Below are 15,855 nucleotides of genomic sequence, written 5' to 3'. Positions count from 1 at the left end.
CGGCCTCACCTGGATTCCTGGGTCATCATCGAGGCCCGACCAAGTCGACAGCTTCTCTCCCCACGGGGGCACTGTGGAACAGCAGGTCGAGTCTGGGGATTGGAACTTGTGGTGGACACAAGATCAAGCAAGCATCCGAGTGAACCAATAAATTCCCTTTCCCACCTGCCACGTTGTCGTCATTGCTCCATGTCGCTTGTGCGACATACCCCCCCGCAGCCTTTCGTGATCATCCCGAGTCTTGGCCCTCCAATCATCTCCAGATGTGGAAACCAAGCTTCACCGGATAGATCTTACACGTGCCTCGTATATCTATGGGCAGTCAGCAGCTGATCGAATCTCCTGCCCAAATCCATCGTATCTATGTGACACGACAGGATACATGATATATCTCGATTTCTTCAGGGCAATGCATAATGCGGCTCTGTCAGATCTATAGTCAGATCTTTAGACAGACAACCGCAAATCTAACCAACCCAGATTTTAAGGCGGATTAGGGCGAACTCACTATCGTGTCAATGAGAAGTGAACCTAGGAAATGACTAGCGATTGAGGCTGACGAAGGCTACCACACAAGACTGCCGACGGGAGTGACAGGGATGGCAGGAGTATCCCGCTGTACGATCCGGATAGGACCATCGCGAGTCACGAGTCACGGCTCCGTTCGATGTGCGCCGTAAGTGGAGCTATAATCGGGTTCGGACCTTAGCACATCGTTACCGCAGCATCAAAACGGGGCAGCACCAAGTGGCCGGGTCCGTCTCATCTCCACTGCTCCGATTATCACATGCTAGGCCCGCCGCCTGTCTTCCGAAGTTTTCGGAACCCTTGAGCCCGGACCCGTTCCCTGGCACACAAGCTCTGCTCCGCATCCGCAACGGAACCGGCGCAAAGAGTAGAATGCCCCGCCATCGGAGACTACAGCAGAGGGTGGCCAGCATAGGCATAGAAATAGCTAAGCCCATATTCCCGTCTGTTCCTGTCGCAACCTCCTCGCCCCTTAAGTACAAACTGTCTGAGGAAAGCCAATTTACCTTTACCATACGCACCCAAGATCATACTATTATCATATTGTTTTGGCTTGGCAGTATAGACGTGTGCCAGAAAACCACACAATGGCTTCATGACTTGGGGTGTGAGAATGAATATTAGAAGTTGAACGCCACAGCCATTTCAAGTACTAAGGTACGGGCAAGTCGGCCTGAGCAGGTTGCACTTCAGTCATGGGCACGGATGGAGCCTACTATGAGCCTGTCGCTGCAATGTTCCACGCTGCGCCATTGAGTGGATACTCCAGAGTTTTCAATAGTAGCAGGAAGTGTGAAAACCAGATTAACAAAAGTTCAATCATTTCGATTTTTATGAATGCCTACGATATACCAGCATCCGGTGTCGCTCTGTGCCGACTATCTAACTATCAACATCAAGACAAGGAGTGGTGAATCCGGCCGTTCTTCGTATTCGTGTCCATGGCTCTGAGAGCGGCACGGACAGGTCAGACCGGCGCTTTTCCTCAATAGGCTCGAAATATGGGTCTCTTTAAGACCAGCAATTTCATCAGGAAGCATGGCAAAGCGAGAAGATGCCTGCAGAAAAGACAGAACATCTCGAGAGGTATCCACAAATTTCAATCAAGATCCTCGATTGAGTGAAGACACGGATCTGCGGGAGCGAACGGGTTGTTGCATCATCTTCGTGATCCACCGTCTTTCCCATTTGGGCAGCGTCGACGAATCAGAGAGACTCCTAAGTAGTGCCCGAGGTGACGGTTCTGACATCCGCAGGGGGGGGGGGGGCAGAGAAGCGCATTCGTATTCGGATTTAACTCACATTAAAGAGCTTATCACGTATTCGTGTCTGGGATCTCAGCCTTCTTTACTTTGTAAGTGATAGAAGCAATACGTTGAATTGATGGATGGAAGTAGCATTGAAGAGAAAAAAACATTTAAAAGCCAGAGAAGACGCTCTTGTTGAGAAGAAAGGACAACAACACCTCGAGAACTACGTCTTCCAATAAGTTCTGCCGGCTTCTCATCAGCTCTAGGCACCGCAAAAACAGTCGTTTCAACTCAATCACAAGTCACCATCATTTGCAAAATTCACCTCGTTTTTCATCACCATGGTTGGAACAATTCCAGAGGAAGGGCAGATGCTCTTAGCCAAAGATGCCACATTTGAGAAGATTCTTCACAAGGGAACGTCCAAAGATGTCGGCATGTCAGCGATGTTGAAGAAGGACTACGAGGCCCAGAAGGCTGCCACAGACGAGTATTTCAGTCATTGGGACAACAAGAGCGCACAAAAAGAAACCAAAGAAGACCGTGATGTACGTCAAAGATTGCTATCTAACTTCCACCCAACTTTGCCTAACTATTGGTGTCACACAGGCTCGTACAGCAGACTACGCTTCTCTTACCCGACAGTAGGCTCTCGAATCTCTCACCAAAAAGTAATTCGATGATCTAACTATTGGCTTTCCAGATACTACAATTTGGCGACCGATTTCTACGAGTATGGCTTCGGCCAGAGCTTCCATTTTGCTCGGCCTTCTGCGGGCGAATCCTTTAAGCAGAGCATCGCAAGACACGAACACTACCTCGCCCATGTCATCGATATCAAGAAGGGTATGAAGGTGCTGGACGTTGGCTGCGGTGTGGGCGGACCTGCTCGGGAGATTGCCAAGTTCACGGGGGCGTACATCACTGGTCTCAACATCAACGAGTACCAGGTGGAACGGGCCACGAGATATGCCGTGAAATCAAAGTTGGATAAGCAGCTCCAATTCGTCCAAGGTGACTTCATGGTATGAAACTTCACTTTCAACAAAACACACCTGCAACCGCCACTGATAACAAATGTTTCACAGAGAATCCCCTTCGAAGACAACACCTTTGACGCGGTCTACGCTATCGAGGCCACAGTCCACGCCCCGTCCCTGCAAGACGTGTACTCCGAAATCTTCAGAGTCCTCAAGCCCGGCGGCGTCTTTGGCGTCTACGAATGGGTCATGACGGAAAAGTACGACAACGAAGATCTCCGTCTGCGCAAGATCCGCATCGACATCGAACAAGGAGACGGCATCGCAAATATGGTCAAGGCATCCGAAGCCGTGCGCGCCTTCCAGGCAGCCGGGTTCGAGATGATCCAAAACGAAGACATGGCCGAACGACCAGATCCGAGCCCGTGGTATTGGCCGTTGGACGCGGGTAGCTGGAGACACGCGCAGACGATGGGCGACTTGCTCTACACCTTCCGCATGACTGGGCTGGGACGGGCGTTCACGCATGGATTCCTTGGACTTATGGAGACTTTGAGACTTGCACCTCCTGGGATGATGAAGATGTCGGACAGCCTTTGTGTTGCCGCTGATGCGCTTGTTCTTGGTGGGAAGGAGAAGATTTTCACACCCATGTACCTGATGGTTGGACGCAAGCCCGCGGAATAAGAGTAGGCATTTGCCAAGTCATATCATTTTCTCACTTCCTCTTGTAGCAAATTTAGACATAGATAGATAGACCTTTTAACTCGGCAAGCTTATAGTACCGACTTTATGGCAAGCTGTGTCAACCTTCTTCCATCCGATAGACGCCATGGGAATGAATGCTTCGAATAGAACCATGGTAGGGAGCAGAGAAAGGCAAGGAGTAGCCAAATAAAGCCAAAAAGGCAAACGCAAAAGTAACTACAGCTTAAGAGAGCAAAAGAATGGACGATCTGGGAATCGAACCCAGGACCTACCGCATGCTAAGCGGTCATTATACCACTAAACCAATCGCCCACGATGATCTAGCCCGGACTTGAACCGGAGACCTTCAGTGTGCTCAGTTCGAGTTGCCTCAAACCTGTTAGACTGACGTGATAACCAACTACACCACCAGACCATTTGAATTATTGAAAGGGTAGACGAGAATTGTGTAATAGGAATCGTTGGAGTGGGGGACAGAGGATGTGTGGGATTTGAGTCGTGAAGCGAGGGAGGCAAGCCCTGGTGGGGCCGTGTCGGCGGGGCGGAGTCTAGACCGGCTGTCGGGCCGGAGCTGAGGTCCCGAAGCAGACGGGTTTGGCCGAAAGGGCTGAAGTGAGACCGTAAGCGCCTTGAAAGCCCCTTGCGTAAAGTTCTCTGCATGTGGGAAGAATGTATGGAACAATTTTTTTCGAGACAATAACCGAGTTGTCTCAAAAGCCTTCGAGACTCTCCTGGAAATCGTTGAGAGATATCATGATTATGGGCTGATAGAGAATCAACCGGATTCTTGAGCTCGACCAGGATGCAGAGAGTGTGGCCCACTTCCTGGAATAACGAGCACGTGAATCAAGAGGAATCGGTTGGCCAGACGCAGTGTCACTCGACAACGTGGTTCATGGAAGAATCTGGACAAGGGCTCCGCGTGGCTTGTATTCCCGAACGCCTCCGAATTCAAAAACGACAGGATGATTGAGTCTGACAGCGTCATCGGAGACTCAGCGCCAGATTCATGAATTTCGCAGGCTGGTTCAGCCTGGGCGTCACGGCATCGCATATGCGCCCTGCATTATGTGCATTTCGTGAGGGGTAATATTTCTCTAGTCTCCGGAGTAATGTTCAAAAGTCTAGGCATCAGACTTCGGACAGCAAGACGCGAACATTACCCTGGGCAATGCAAGAAGTGTGCAAGCTCAATCCGTATATCACTGCTTTCTCCCAGCAATTGAAACTCCACACAAAGGTCGTTGGACCATTCATATGGTTCCCGATCGGGGCCACCTGGAGTCTCTTTTTGACTTCCGGGAAGTCCATAAGCTTATTCCACGGGATGATGGATCTTACCAACGTCACATATTCTTGTTGCATTGAAGCAAGGTTTACCCCATCTTCCGCAGATTAGGCTTTAATATCAGTCAACTGCATTTCCCACCTGTCCCTGCAGCCTGCCCTATCGCACCTGCAGATACCCTCTAATAACCCCCATTACGCACCATCATCTCAGGCAAAATGCTCTCCATTTCGTTTGATTTTCAGCAGATGGAGTCATTCTTGGCTGCGTCCAACACCTTGTCTTTCCCAACAGGCAAATGCTCTGCAACAACCCGTGCCATTTCTGCTGCATCCCATCAAGGCCCGGAGTCTCCATTTTCCACCACTGGCAGCGGAGCGCCATCGCTAGCCGGATCTTGGCATAGCCTTTCCGTGGTTGTGTGACTTGGCCAAGATTCTCGACCTGGTATCTTGAGTGATTATCATTGGTGACGGCTTCTGCAATTTCTGCAAGGCATACAGGGTTCTACGCATGCTCGTGGTAAAATGTTCATGACGTTAATAGAATCGCGGAATAGCTACAGATCCAATGGCTTTGAGGTTCGCGCTCGAGGCTCGGTTCGGGGTATGGAGGGACGTCGATTTCCCACCAGGTCATGAGCTCATAGCTGCAATGGATTGTGTATAAGTAGGACCAGGCACTGACCTTTAAACTTAATGAACCATTCCTGTGGATAACGCGGTTTACCGTCAGTTCTAATCGTTCCTCAGTCTGCGCGGTTCTCTGTTCTTCTTTTCCGGCCCCGGTTCCTTCTCAAGACGATTGCCATCATGAGAGTCAACGTCCCGGTAATTTTGTGCGCCTTCATGGGCTTGTCTACAGCCAATCCCCTCGACTGGCTCGGCCTTGCCTCCTGGGAAGTTGAAGGCTTCGCCAAAGACAACCCAATTGGCAAGACTACAGGAGGCAAAGGAGGCCCAACTGTAACAGTCTCAAGTGTTGCCGAGCTCCAGACCGCGGTGACTGGCAGTGATCCCAAGATCGTGGTCCTGAAGGGCGAATTCGTTTTGCCTGCACGCCTCAATATCGGATCAAACAAGAGCTTGGTTGGCTACAAGAACACAGCACACATTACCGGCAAGGGACTCAATGTCTACAACGCAACCAACGTTATCTTGCAGAATCTAAAGATCAGTCACATCCTGGACAATGACTGCATTACGATCCGTAACTCTACTAGGGTCTGGGTGGACCACAACGAATTCACCTCAGATATCACCAAAGGCCCGGACTTCTATGCAAGTAGATTTTTTCCGCATGGGCTTTCTGATTGAGAATGTTGCTAACTTAACTTCAATGGAACAGGACGGTCAGGTTGATATCATCCGAGCCTCGGACTGGATCACCGTTTCCTGGAACTATTTCCACGATCACTGGAAGTCATCCCTTGTTGGGAACGATGCCACATTCCGCGATCTCGACTTTGGCCATCTTCACGTCACATACCACCACAATTACTGGAAAAACGAAGGCACTCGTGGGCCTGCCGGGCGCTTCGGGCACCAACATATCTACAGCAACCTTTACGAAGACTTCCTCTACCAGGCCATCCACTCTCGCTCCGACAACCAGGTTCTGGTCGAGGGCAATGTCTTCCGTGGAAACACTCGTGAGGCGCTCAGCACTTACGGCCTCGTCATCCCCAATGATTCGCCAAACACTTGTGTCTGTGGTGACGAGGAATTGGATGGCTTTGCTAATCTTGGTGCACGTAAGGATTTACTTGTCCCGTCACTTGTTCGTGTCCATCTTAGGACATGCTAACATGGTAATAGCCAATGACTGGGGAAAAGCTGGTGTCAACATCACCCAAAAGGGTACCTTCTACAAGGCGCCCTACCAATTTAAGCTTACTCCTTTGCCTTTGGTAGCACCCATAGTCAAACTTGGGGCAGGGATTGGCAGGATTTGAAGTACCAGACCCGATAGAGTGAGAGCCATACAAGTACACAGAGTATAATCCAGGAAAATCAGAAAAGATTGTGGTGTGTGGCTGTTATTATGTTGGCGCGGGATCTTGGGTGACAGATCGCATCGATTCGCTTCTTTGAGCTTAGGCGGACGTTTGTGTCATCGCAAGTTGTTATCAGACGGCAACCACAACAGCCACACTAACACCGACTATGGGTGTGGCCAGTGCGACCACATACATTCTCCATGGAACAACAAGCATAGAACTATAGGGAATTGATTTTGTCGAGTATTGACTGATAAGAGCGGCGCTATAGACGCGCCTAGCACAAACGCAAGAGGTGTCACTGCGAAGGACCATGTCTCCAACCCCCAGACTTCACAAGACCATGGAAGCCAGCTCCAAGTCCGAGACGAACCATACCATCTCCCACAAGATTAGAAGCGTAACTTCTCTACATTGTTCAACAAAAAGTTGAAGCTGTCCTGTCTGAAGTCATCATCTATTAAGTCCGCACTCTTGGCCATCATGTGAAGCATTTTGTTCCCGTCTTTCCATTTGGGCCAGTGAATTAACTTCACCTGAGCCTTTCCCGTGCCTCCAGAAGAGTCGTTGGGGTCCAGATTGTAAGCAAAGTTGAAGTAGTACGCCCGCGTCGCCGAAGCAGCGTAGTTCGGCTTGATCCCGTAAAATACCTGGAGAAGGTCCGATCCGTGAAATGTTCCGAGGACAGGAGTACCGTAGTCGTAGCTGGCAAGGTAGCTCCAGGTGTTGACTTCGGGTTGGACTGTTTGAGAGATGTTGAATACAGCTCGACGGGTAAGAGTGAAGACTGTGTCACCTAAAATGGCAGCCAACCTCTTGAATTGGGGTCTCACTTCGTTGAAACCTGCGGTTCTGAACGGCGATCCTTCAGAAGGGCGGGCAGCGTAAGTGCCTACTAGTTCCTTGATTTGCTGTGGGGAGGCATTGTTGAAGTAGAGTTCACCGAGATATTCTTCAACTTCTCGAGTCCTGGTGATATTCGGTTGGAACAAAGCGAAAAGAGTGCCTTCGTCTTCTTGATCTCCTAAAATGAAGGGCACCTTGGGTAACTTCCCAGAAGTTGCGAATACCTCTGGGCTTGACACTATATTCTTCCCATCAGGTCTCGGAAGGTAGGAAAGAGCCACTGAGCTGTAACTCAGAAGGCCTGGTACGGAGTTTGCAGCTTTCCGCATGTCCTAGCCGCATACGTCAGCCATTACCTTCAAAGATAGAGGTAAACGAGATAGTCTTACATCGTAAGAGAGGTCTCGTAGGCACTTCAAACGATCAGGTGCTCCACCACATCCGGCAGCAGACAGGACCGTATCATAAACCTTCGTGGCTTTCGGGGAGTCCATTGGGTCAGTCGGAACAGCAGATCCCGAGTTCATTATGGCGCCGCGGAAGAGGGCTTTGCCATTGCGTGTGATGTTGCCGTTGTAGAGCGAGAGTTGACTGAAGATCGATATAGCACCGGCCGACTCTCCCCAGAGAGTGACCTTGTCCGGGTCGCCACTGGACGTCAAGTAGTCAACATCTTTGATCTCTTCTTTCTGGCTCGTAGGACTTCGAGACTTACCCAAAGCTCGCAATGTTATCTTGGACCCATTCCAGTCCCATCCTTTGGTCCAGAAGACCAGCATTAGAGCTACCCTCCTGCATGAGGTCCTTGCCTGGCATAAATCCCCAAGCACCCACACGATAGTTGACTGCCACGAAAATAAACGGCTTACCCGTAGACATTCCTTCTTCGATGAGTCCAGCTCCGTTGTACATGGAGGTGCTACCTAGTTCGAACCCGCCGCCAAAGATCCAATACATCACCGGTAGCTTATCTCCCTCTTTGGTCCCAGCGGGACGTTGCACATTAATAGTGAGACAGTCCTCTTGCCCAACGGCTAGATTCTTGAGAATGGGTAGATTAAGTACTTTGTCGAGAAGGTCTGGAGGGATGAGAGGCGAGCCAAAATCAGGTTGTAGGATGAACTGCGGGCATGACTCTGGTTGTTCTGTAGTGGCATCGACTTCGCCCATGGTTTCGGTAAGACGTACAGGCGGCTTGAACCTCAACTCCCCGACGGGAGGTTTGGCAAATGGGATTCCATTGAATGATTCAACTTCACCAGCCTTGGCTCCGAGAAACCCCTTCGTTGTGCCTTTCAGGTTTGCTTGAGGTGCCTTGATGGTGACTCGGGGGGTTCCGCCGCCCCCTTGCTGCGGTGCAGCCCATGTCTGAGCACATAGGGAGACGAAGACCAGCGTCGAGATAATCATGATGAGGGGGCAAAATAATGAAAAAACTGAGAAAGGCTCATTCAGTTTGTTCTGAACCTTCAACTAGGACAAGTCCATCAATCCAAATGGGGTTGTGGCGACAGCGTGGGATCGATATATGACGCGAGAGTCATTCTGTCCAAGGCTCGTCTTCGGAATGAATGGAAAGGCAATGACCTCATTACGATCGATGAACCAAGATCCCATCGCTGCCGTCTGGGTTTGTCCAATGAGCTTATTTCCAGATGAACCAGGGAGCGCCGCGCGGGAGGTAGCGATATGGCGGACGCTGTGGGTGATTCTTCGCATCGCATGGCCCGAAACGGAAGTGTTCCTATATTTTGACAGCATGTCAAGGTTGATACTACTTCTTGAATCTCTCAAGAACTGCAGCAAGGAGCTCTCCCTACAGTCGGACCCTATGAGTGGAAGCACGTTTCTTTCCACCCTCGGCAGCGAGATCACATATGATGGGTCGGCAGGTGTCATGCGATTATGCTTTCAGATGGCTGCGACTTGAGATACGACCCTGGATGAATGAGAAGTGTATTGCCAGCGGGGGAAAGAACAGCAAGAGCTCAAATCGGCCTGTTGCCTGCATCGCCTACGTTGGAGGTCATGTTGGTTAGGGTCCGGTCGCCGAATCAGGCAAAAATTCATGTTCTGCGACGGTCTGTGTTGCGAGGATTTGAGGGAGATCAGACGAAGACCGCTTCAGCCAATCTAGGGTCCGAATCTTCATACCTTCGAATTCGTGTTCGGCACCGTAATTCAAGGTAGTACTGGGAGACAGATCTCGGGGAGCGCTGATAGCTTGACCGAAGCTTCGTCGATGTCTTGGAAGAGTCAATCGTTGCCAGCTTCCGGGGAGATGCTGGACAACTTATGCACACTGGATGCTATACAGACTCATTTTGAGGAGGCTAAATGAAAGATCCGATTGGCTCTACTTTAAATATTGTTCAAAGGCTAGCTAGATCCTTCCCCGCGCGGCCGACTTACGCATGTCCCGAGATGGCCTTGGGTTGATACAGTTCCTCAAGGTACTTCTCCTCCTCATCGGTTAGGACTTTTCCATCAGCAGTGATTGCTTGGTCGATTCTCTCAACGCTACTAAAGCCAATGATGGGGCTCGTGATTCGTTTGTTGATCCATGCAAGAGCCACGTGGGACATGGGCCAGTCCCGCTTCTCCGCGATCTCCTGAACTCGCTTGATGATGGTGAGGTCCGGCTCTACTGTTCCATGGCTTCCAGGCTGACCCTCCTTCTCTGTCTTGCTGCGGGAGGTGGAGCCGAAGTCCTTCGGTGGTCGGGCTAGGTGGCCACGGCCTGGTTGATGTCATCGATTAGCATGAGCCGAATCCGGATGTGAAGGTCATTGACTTACAAAGAGGAGCCCATGGAATGAGTCCGACTCCAGTGTCGTCACAGAATCGGTTCATCTCCCTCTCTTCTTCGCGATACAACAGATTGTACTGGTTCTGCATGCTCACGAATTTCGTCCAGCCATTCTTCTCGGCAGTGAACTGCATCTGGGCAAACTGAGTACCCCACATGCTGCTGGCACCGATATACCGAACCTTTCCTGTCTGCACCAAATCATGCAGCGCCTTCATCGTCTCTTCTACGGGTGTTCTGGGATCGAACCTATGGATCTGGAGAAGGTCGATGTACGGGGTGTCCAGCCTCTTCAGTGATGCCTCTACCTGGTTGAAGATAGAAGCTCTGGATAAACCCCATTGGTTCTGGTAGTCCTTCGACTTGTTGATCTCCTCGCGGAAGTTGAAGTGACGAGTCTCTGCAAAGTGAGTAGGTCATCAGCAATGCGACCCATGATTGTCACAGCCTACCAAATAACGTACCAGGCTCTTCGCCGACAGCGAAGAAACACTTGGTCAGAATGACCACCTTCTCGCGGGGGATGTTGTATTTCTTTAGCGCCTTGCCAATCGTCCGCTCGGATGCGCCATTAGAGTATACGTTGGCGGTATCCCAAGTGTTCAATCCCCGATCGTAAGCCGCCTTTAGCAGCGGAAGTGCCTATATCACAGTCTTAGCCACGCTAGTCCATGATCATGGCATATGTGTACCAAGGAAAGTCGGTTCAGTATACCTCATCCTCATCTAGAGCCCAGCCAATGGTGCGTGAGTCTCCAAAACTCATACAGCCAAAGATGGGAACTGAAACACGCAATCCGGACTTTCCGAGCTGGCGGTATTCGACCTTTGTGCTCTCGATGCCTTCCTTCAGGCGTGCTGGGAGCTCCTTAGATGCCATTGTTGCGAGTTGCGCTGAGTACTTGATGAATAAGACGTTGTAAGGGGAAATATGATCTGCTGAGACCGGCTAGCAGGCAATTTGTTGGCGAAATAGATATGGCTGGTTGTAAAGGGTAGAGAGGTGGTCTAAATAGTAGCTAGATTAACGGCGCAAACGTCATCAAGCCCGATCGCGACATACTTTGGAGGGGTCACAGCGCGGGTCAGTGATGGAACCGAAAGGCGAAGAGCTACCCCGCACTGCGCTGATCACTGGCCTACCTCTCAAAGCCCACCAATTGTTGGTGCAGCTTGCTGACCATCAGAGCATTTGTGATTCGGAATTAGCTCTTAAGGTGAGCTTGAGCTGTGGTCAATTATGCAAGGGCAATGCTTTCAATGGCTGACCCGGAGTAAGCTCCTTTACCCCTGATTTGGAGCCGGACTTAGGATACATAAACTCCGCCGCTCTATCATGAAGACTGACAACAGAATATCGCATCTGTCTTGCTGAGGGCTGTGGCTGTTAGTAGAGGCCACACTGTCAAACAAAGTTGAAGGGTTGGTTGTATTGAACGAAGAAGTAACCAACTCTACTTGAAGCACTCCTCAAAAGTTCCCACAAATGGTCCAGCGCCGCTGGGGTCATTGTTGGGTTCACAAGCACCGCGAGCGCTGCAGGTTCCTCTACCATTGTTACAAGCAGCGCCAGCATTGACTTGAGCGTCCTGATTACCACCTCCCAAGATGAAGTCGTCAACTTGAGATCGTGCGTTTCCAGTCTGACATTCTTTGAAGTTACCGACAAATGGGCCAGCGCCGCTCGGGTCGTTATTGGGCTCGCATCGTCCGCCTTTGCAAAACCCTCGGCCATTGTTACAACTTTCTAGAAGCTTCATTAGTTTTGGCTTATTTCAACTTCCATCTACATGGTTCCATGGTTCGCATCGACCACGTGAGTGAAATCAAGCAAGTTAGGCACCAAGTGATAGTCAGTTTTCCTCTTCCAGCGAATGAGGACACCAAAGGGTCGCACTTGCTACAGATAGAAGGCTAAGTACCTACGGGCAAATACCGGGCTCACAAGAAGCGTCAGGCAAGCTGTCAGAGTGATGATCTGCATTTTGAAGGATGAATAGAGGTAGACGAGGTGAGTGGGTATTTGACAATGGATTGTCGAGTAGGTGCTAACGAGATGGTACGAAATATGGCTATGCGATCGTACTTGAAACTGAGATTCTGTACCAGACAGGATGGGAATAATAGAATATAAGTCGAATCGAGGGACGAATGAAACATTTTCTCTTCGTACGAGGGAAGCGACGGCCATATTTAACTCAAGTTTTTGATGCCGGACTTGTCCTTTAGTGGGTTCTTGCAATTCCCTGAACATCCCAATGTTCCAGAACCTTTCCAAATTCGAGGTTGACTTGGGGCATGATTCAGGAGATCTTAGTCTGTCATCCCATTTTTTTCTCGGCGTGATCGCTGTCAACGCGATTCATAGCCTCATTTTACGTATTCGGTATCGTAAAAGGCTCCCTTTGACCTGTCTGACACGTTGCCCCGTCACATAGTCACCTTGTGGGGCTCGGGCGGATTCACGCGATGTTGTAGGTCAGTCTGATCGTCGTTAAAACGACATGCTATGATCCGCCTGTCATGGAGTTTCCAGTATTTTCATTGGACCGTCCATATGAAACCTCCAAAGAAGCTCGTGGAGCTCAAATTAGCTTTGCTACTATGGTTGAAGATACGCTGTTTCAGTGATCAGGAGCTGTTGCACATCGAAACCGCAGCATTCGGACTACTCCGTCGACGATCTCACCTGCAAACAACTACGTGTTAGAATAATGTGCTCAAACCCTCCCACGGCGAATATCATCTCGCTAATGGCATGCGTCGAAATCTGTTTGCCACGACGCGTTGCACCAGCTGAATACACACGAATACCTAATCAGGCCTCGGCTTTTACGACCAAGATTTGTTCTAACGCCCTCAACTGGAAATCCGTTCAATACGAACTGCGTGCAAGAAATGCAGTTCACCTCTTCAAAGAGATACATAGGTTCTGTAAGCTAAGTGATCGTTTTACACCTCAACTCAGGGTAGCAGCGACTGTAAGAATATGAACTTGCCTTTGAACCCGACACAAAGAGTAATAGCAGGGAGACCATCACAGACCTCGACATTTCGGCTTCAACTTTGCCCGTTTTTATCTGCACCTGGACGCCTTTTCGCAAAGCTTTCTAATATATCAAAACACCATAGCTGGTCATTGGACTTCATAGGCCCTGGCCGAAGCGTTGCCATTGCCAGTGCCAGTGGGCAGATGTGCACAAAACTAACGGAAAGCACTTCTCCGTCATACTAGCCCTATCAAAGCTAGGAAACCAGCACTGGGCACATTCTCTCGTCGATGCTGAATTCATGCAGTTGCAATGACAGGCAGAACACGATATGTTTGTTGCCAACACGGCTGCTTCTGAGCTCGAATCTGGCACTGTAGGGAAGTGACGAGAGGTCTGTTGTTGGATCACTTCCTGCTAACATAGACTGGTGAATACGTGGCAAAGGGGCGCCGGCAATGCCCCGGTAGTGCCACGGCAACTCTGCGGAGCCGTAGCGTTGTACTATCCTGGCTCTGGCAACTAGCTACTAGCAACGAGCATTTTACAACCTCTACCACCAGAACAATAAGGTAGAACGGATGTCATATCGTTTATCTCTGCAGCAATTTTTTCAATGCAGAGCTGCATCAATACATGAACGTTGGCATTCGTCACATGGCCCTCAATCGCTGTCCTAGACTAGAAGGCAAAGCTCATTTCGAGAGTACTACTTCATCTATCGTTGGTGTGCCAGCCAGCCAGCCTCCACTTTTCACGAAACCTAATAACTCACCCCCCTTTCTTCCCTGAATTTCCATGCACGCATTTCCATCTCCATCTTCCACCGTGGTTTTTCTTTTGGCCTTTCATATCCACCGGCCAAGATGCCTCCAATCCGGACAGAAAAATCTTCCGCAGCGAAGAAGTCTAGCTTTCTTGCAGCCTTCTTTGTAAAGGTAGACAGGAACGAAGCTCTAGCCCGCGCTATCAAAGTCCAGCCAAAGGCACCAAAGACGCCAGAAGCACCTCAACATGCAGAACCCTCGCCAACCTCACATCGGCCACACCGCCGGCCTCTTCAATGGTCGCAACGCCGACGGACTCGAAGAGCCTACCTGAGGAAGGAGACGGAGTCATCGACTTGGTAACGACGGACAAAGTGGTCTTGCCTGTCATAGTGCCTCAGAGAGTCGCTACTCCCTATGAGCCCCAGCCGTCGAACTCAATAGCATCATCGACCCAGCCGTTGAGACGTCTCAGGCGCCCAGATACTGAGAAGGGTACTAAGAATATTCTTTTCCAAAGCAATCGGGATTGGGGAACGGATCATCTGTACAAACTGGGCTCATCGACAAGACAAATTGTTTTCGGAACCGAAACGCAATTGACACCGTAAGTTAATGTCTCAAGACGCATAGCCCATTCACCCTCGGCCAGATCGGTGATAGAAGAAGTCGAATTTGCTTTCACACTCACCGCACTGCTTGACTCAATAGCATTGCATCGGCTTACCATTCTCCGCAGCGAAATCATCGACGAGCTCATCTCTTTTACCAAAGTTTGTCGTAGCCTGTGGTCCATTGAATTCCTACACTTGGACGATGGCTATCATCCCAATAACCACGCCCGAGACTTGACGGACGACATTATTGTGAGGCTGGCGGCAGCGTGCCCTAATCTTCGTTCTGTCAAATTGCGGGCTGCCACCCAATTGGGCCACAGATCCTTGATTGCATTCTGTCAATATTGTCCAGGATTGAAGCACTTGCAGATAACCGGCGAAGCTGCCAATCAGACATACTTAGTGCACGAAGAATTCTTTGATGAGGTGGCAAGACAGCCTAGCTGGGCTCCTCAGCTCAAGAAGGTTGTGCTCTACGCTCATCGTGACTCTTATCAGGATCGGCTTCACGAACCTTACCTAAAGCACGTACGTGCATTATCCAGGGCGAGACCAAAAATGGTCATAGAGTTCCATGAAATTTTGTTGGACAGGAAGCCGAGATGGACGGATCCAAGGTCTTATCTGAATACGGTCGTCAAGACTGGGTACGTGAAGGGGAGAAAGAGTTATGAGAAATACAGTGAATACACTCCCGACATGTGATGTCCTCGGCACGCCGCTGGTCATAACATGCATTGCAGAAAATCTTCTATCAACCTGTTCTCTAGATCTAACGGTGATTACATGTAAGCTCAATATAGTTTTGAGATAATTGACGTGACAGCGTTGATGCACTCAAGACTTTTGGTCATTGGTGCGGCTATGTCTTTGCTACATGTACCCCCGAAGTCTAGGGTGGGAAGCGAGCAGATATTTCCGACGCTCTTATAGCGCTTTGCGAATGATTATGCTATTCCATCGAGTGCGGAATGGCGTCAGTACATTGACCCTTGCGGTAGTAACCAGTCATCTACTTTATTATTCCATGATAATCCGTTTTAATGCCGTGTTGTTGCCTATCAATGTACTTC

General features: G+C 49.9%; 4 protein-coding genes and 2 non-coding genes across 6 annotated transcripts; 2 read left to right on the top strand and 4 right to left on the bottom strand.

The window, feature by feature from the left end:
• Nucleotides 1–2,119: 2,119 nt before the first annotated feature.
• On the top strand, nucleotides 2,120–3,445 carry N0V96_004477 (uncharacterized protein; the record flags this gene model as incomplete). The annotated part of the gene is made up of 4 exons (XM_053188546.1): nucleotides 2,120–2,326; nucleotides 2,388–2,422; nucleotides 2,482–2,803; nucleotides 2,867–3,445. 4 exons carry the CDS (start codon nucleotides 2,120–2,122, stop codon nucleotides 3,443–3,445), a joined length of 1,143 nt encoding a protein of 380 aa, XP_053054508.1.
• A 261-nt stretch (nucleotides 3,446–3,706) lies between these two features.
• On the bottom strand, nucleotides 3,707–3,778 carry N0V96_004476. The gene has a single exon. It is a non-coding gene; the product is annotated as a tRNA-Ala (tRNA).
• A 4-nt stretch (nucleotides 3,779–3,782) lies between these two features.
• N0V96_004475 lies at nucleotides 3,783–3,881 on the bottom strand. The gene has a single exon. It is a non-coding gene; the product is annotated as a tRNA-Val (tRNA).
• A 1,685-nt stretch (nucleotides 3,882–5,566) lies between these two features.
• On the top strand, nucleotides 5,567–6,708 carry N0V96_004474 (uncharacterized protein; the record flags this gene model as incomplete). Its single annotated transcript, XM_065757119.1, has 3 exons — nucleotides 5,567–6,034; nucleotides 6,102–6,507; nucleotides 6,572–6,708. 3 exons carry the CDS (start codon nucleotides 5,567–5,569, stop codon nucleotides 6,706–6,708), a joined length of 1,011 nt encoding a protein of 336 aa, XP_065614332.1.
• A 437-nt stretch (nucleotides 6,709–7,145) lies between these two features.
• Nucleotides 7,146–8,769, bottom strand: N0V96_004473 (uncharacterized protein; the record flags this gene model as incomplete). The annotated part of the gene is made up of 3 exons (XM_053188544.2): nucleotides 7,146–7,931; nucleotides 7,989–8,250; nucleotides 8,315–8,769. 3 exons carry the CDS (start codon nucleotides 8,767–8,769, stop codon nucleotides 7,146–7,148), a joined length of 1,503 nt encoding a protein of 500 aa, XP_053054506.2.
• Nucleotides 8,770–10,007: 1,238 nt separating this feature from the next.
• Nucleotides 10,008–11,288, bottom strand: N0V96_004472 (uncharacterized protein; the record flags this gene model as incomplete). The annotated part of the gene is made up of 4 exons (XM_053188543.2): nucleotides 10,008–10,339; nucleotides 10,398–10,808; nucleotides 10,873–11,050; nucleotides 11,124–11,288. 4 exons carry the CDS (start codon nucleotides 11,286–11,288, stop codon nucleotides 10,008–10,010), a joined length of 1,086 nt encoding a protein of 361 aa, XP_053054505.2.
• Between the last annotated feature and the right edge of the window lie 4,567 nt (nucleotides 11,289–15,855).

Source organism: Colletotrichum fioriniae (assembly GCF_027942845.1).
Source record: "Colletotrichum fioriniae strain IMI 355084 chromosome Unknown scaffold_4, whole genome shotgun sequence".
Lineage (NCBI taxonomy): Eukaryota > Fungi > Ascomycota > Sordariomycetes > Glomerellales > Glomerellaceae > Colletotrichum > Colletotrichum fioriniae.
Note: the sequence above shows the minus strand (reverse complement) of the source record. Positions and strands in the feature narration are given on the sequence as shown.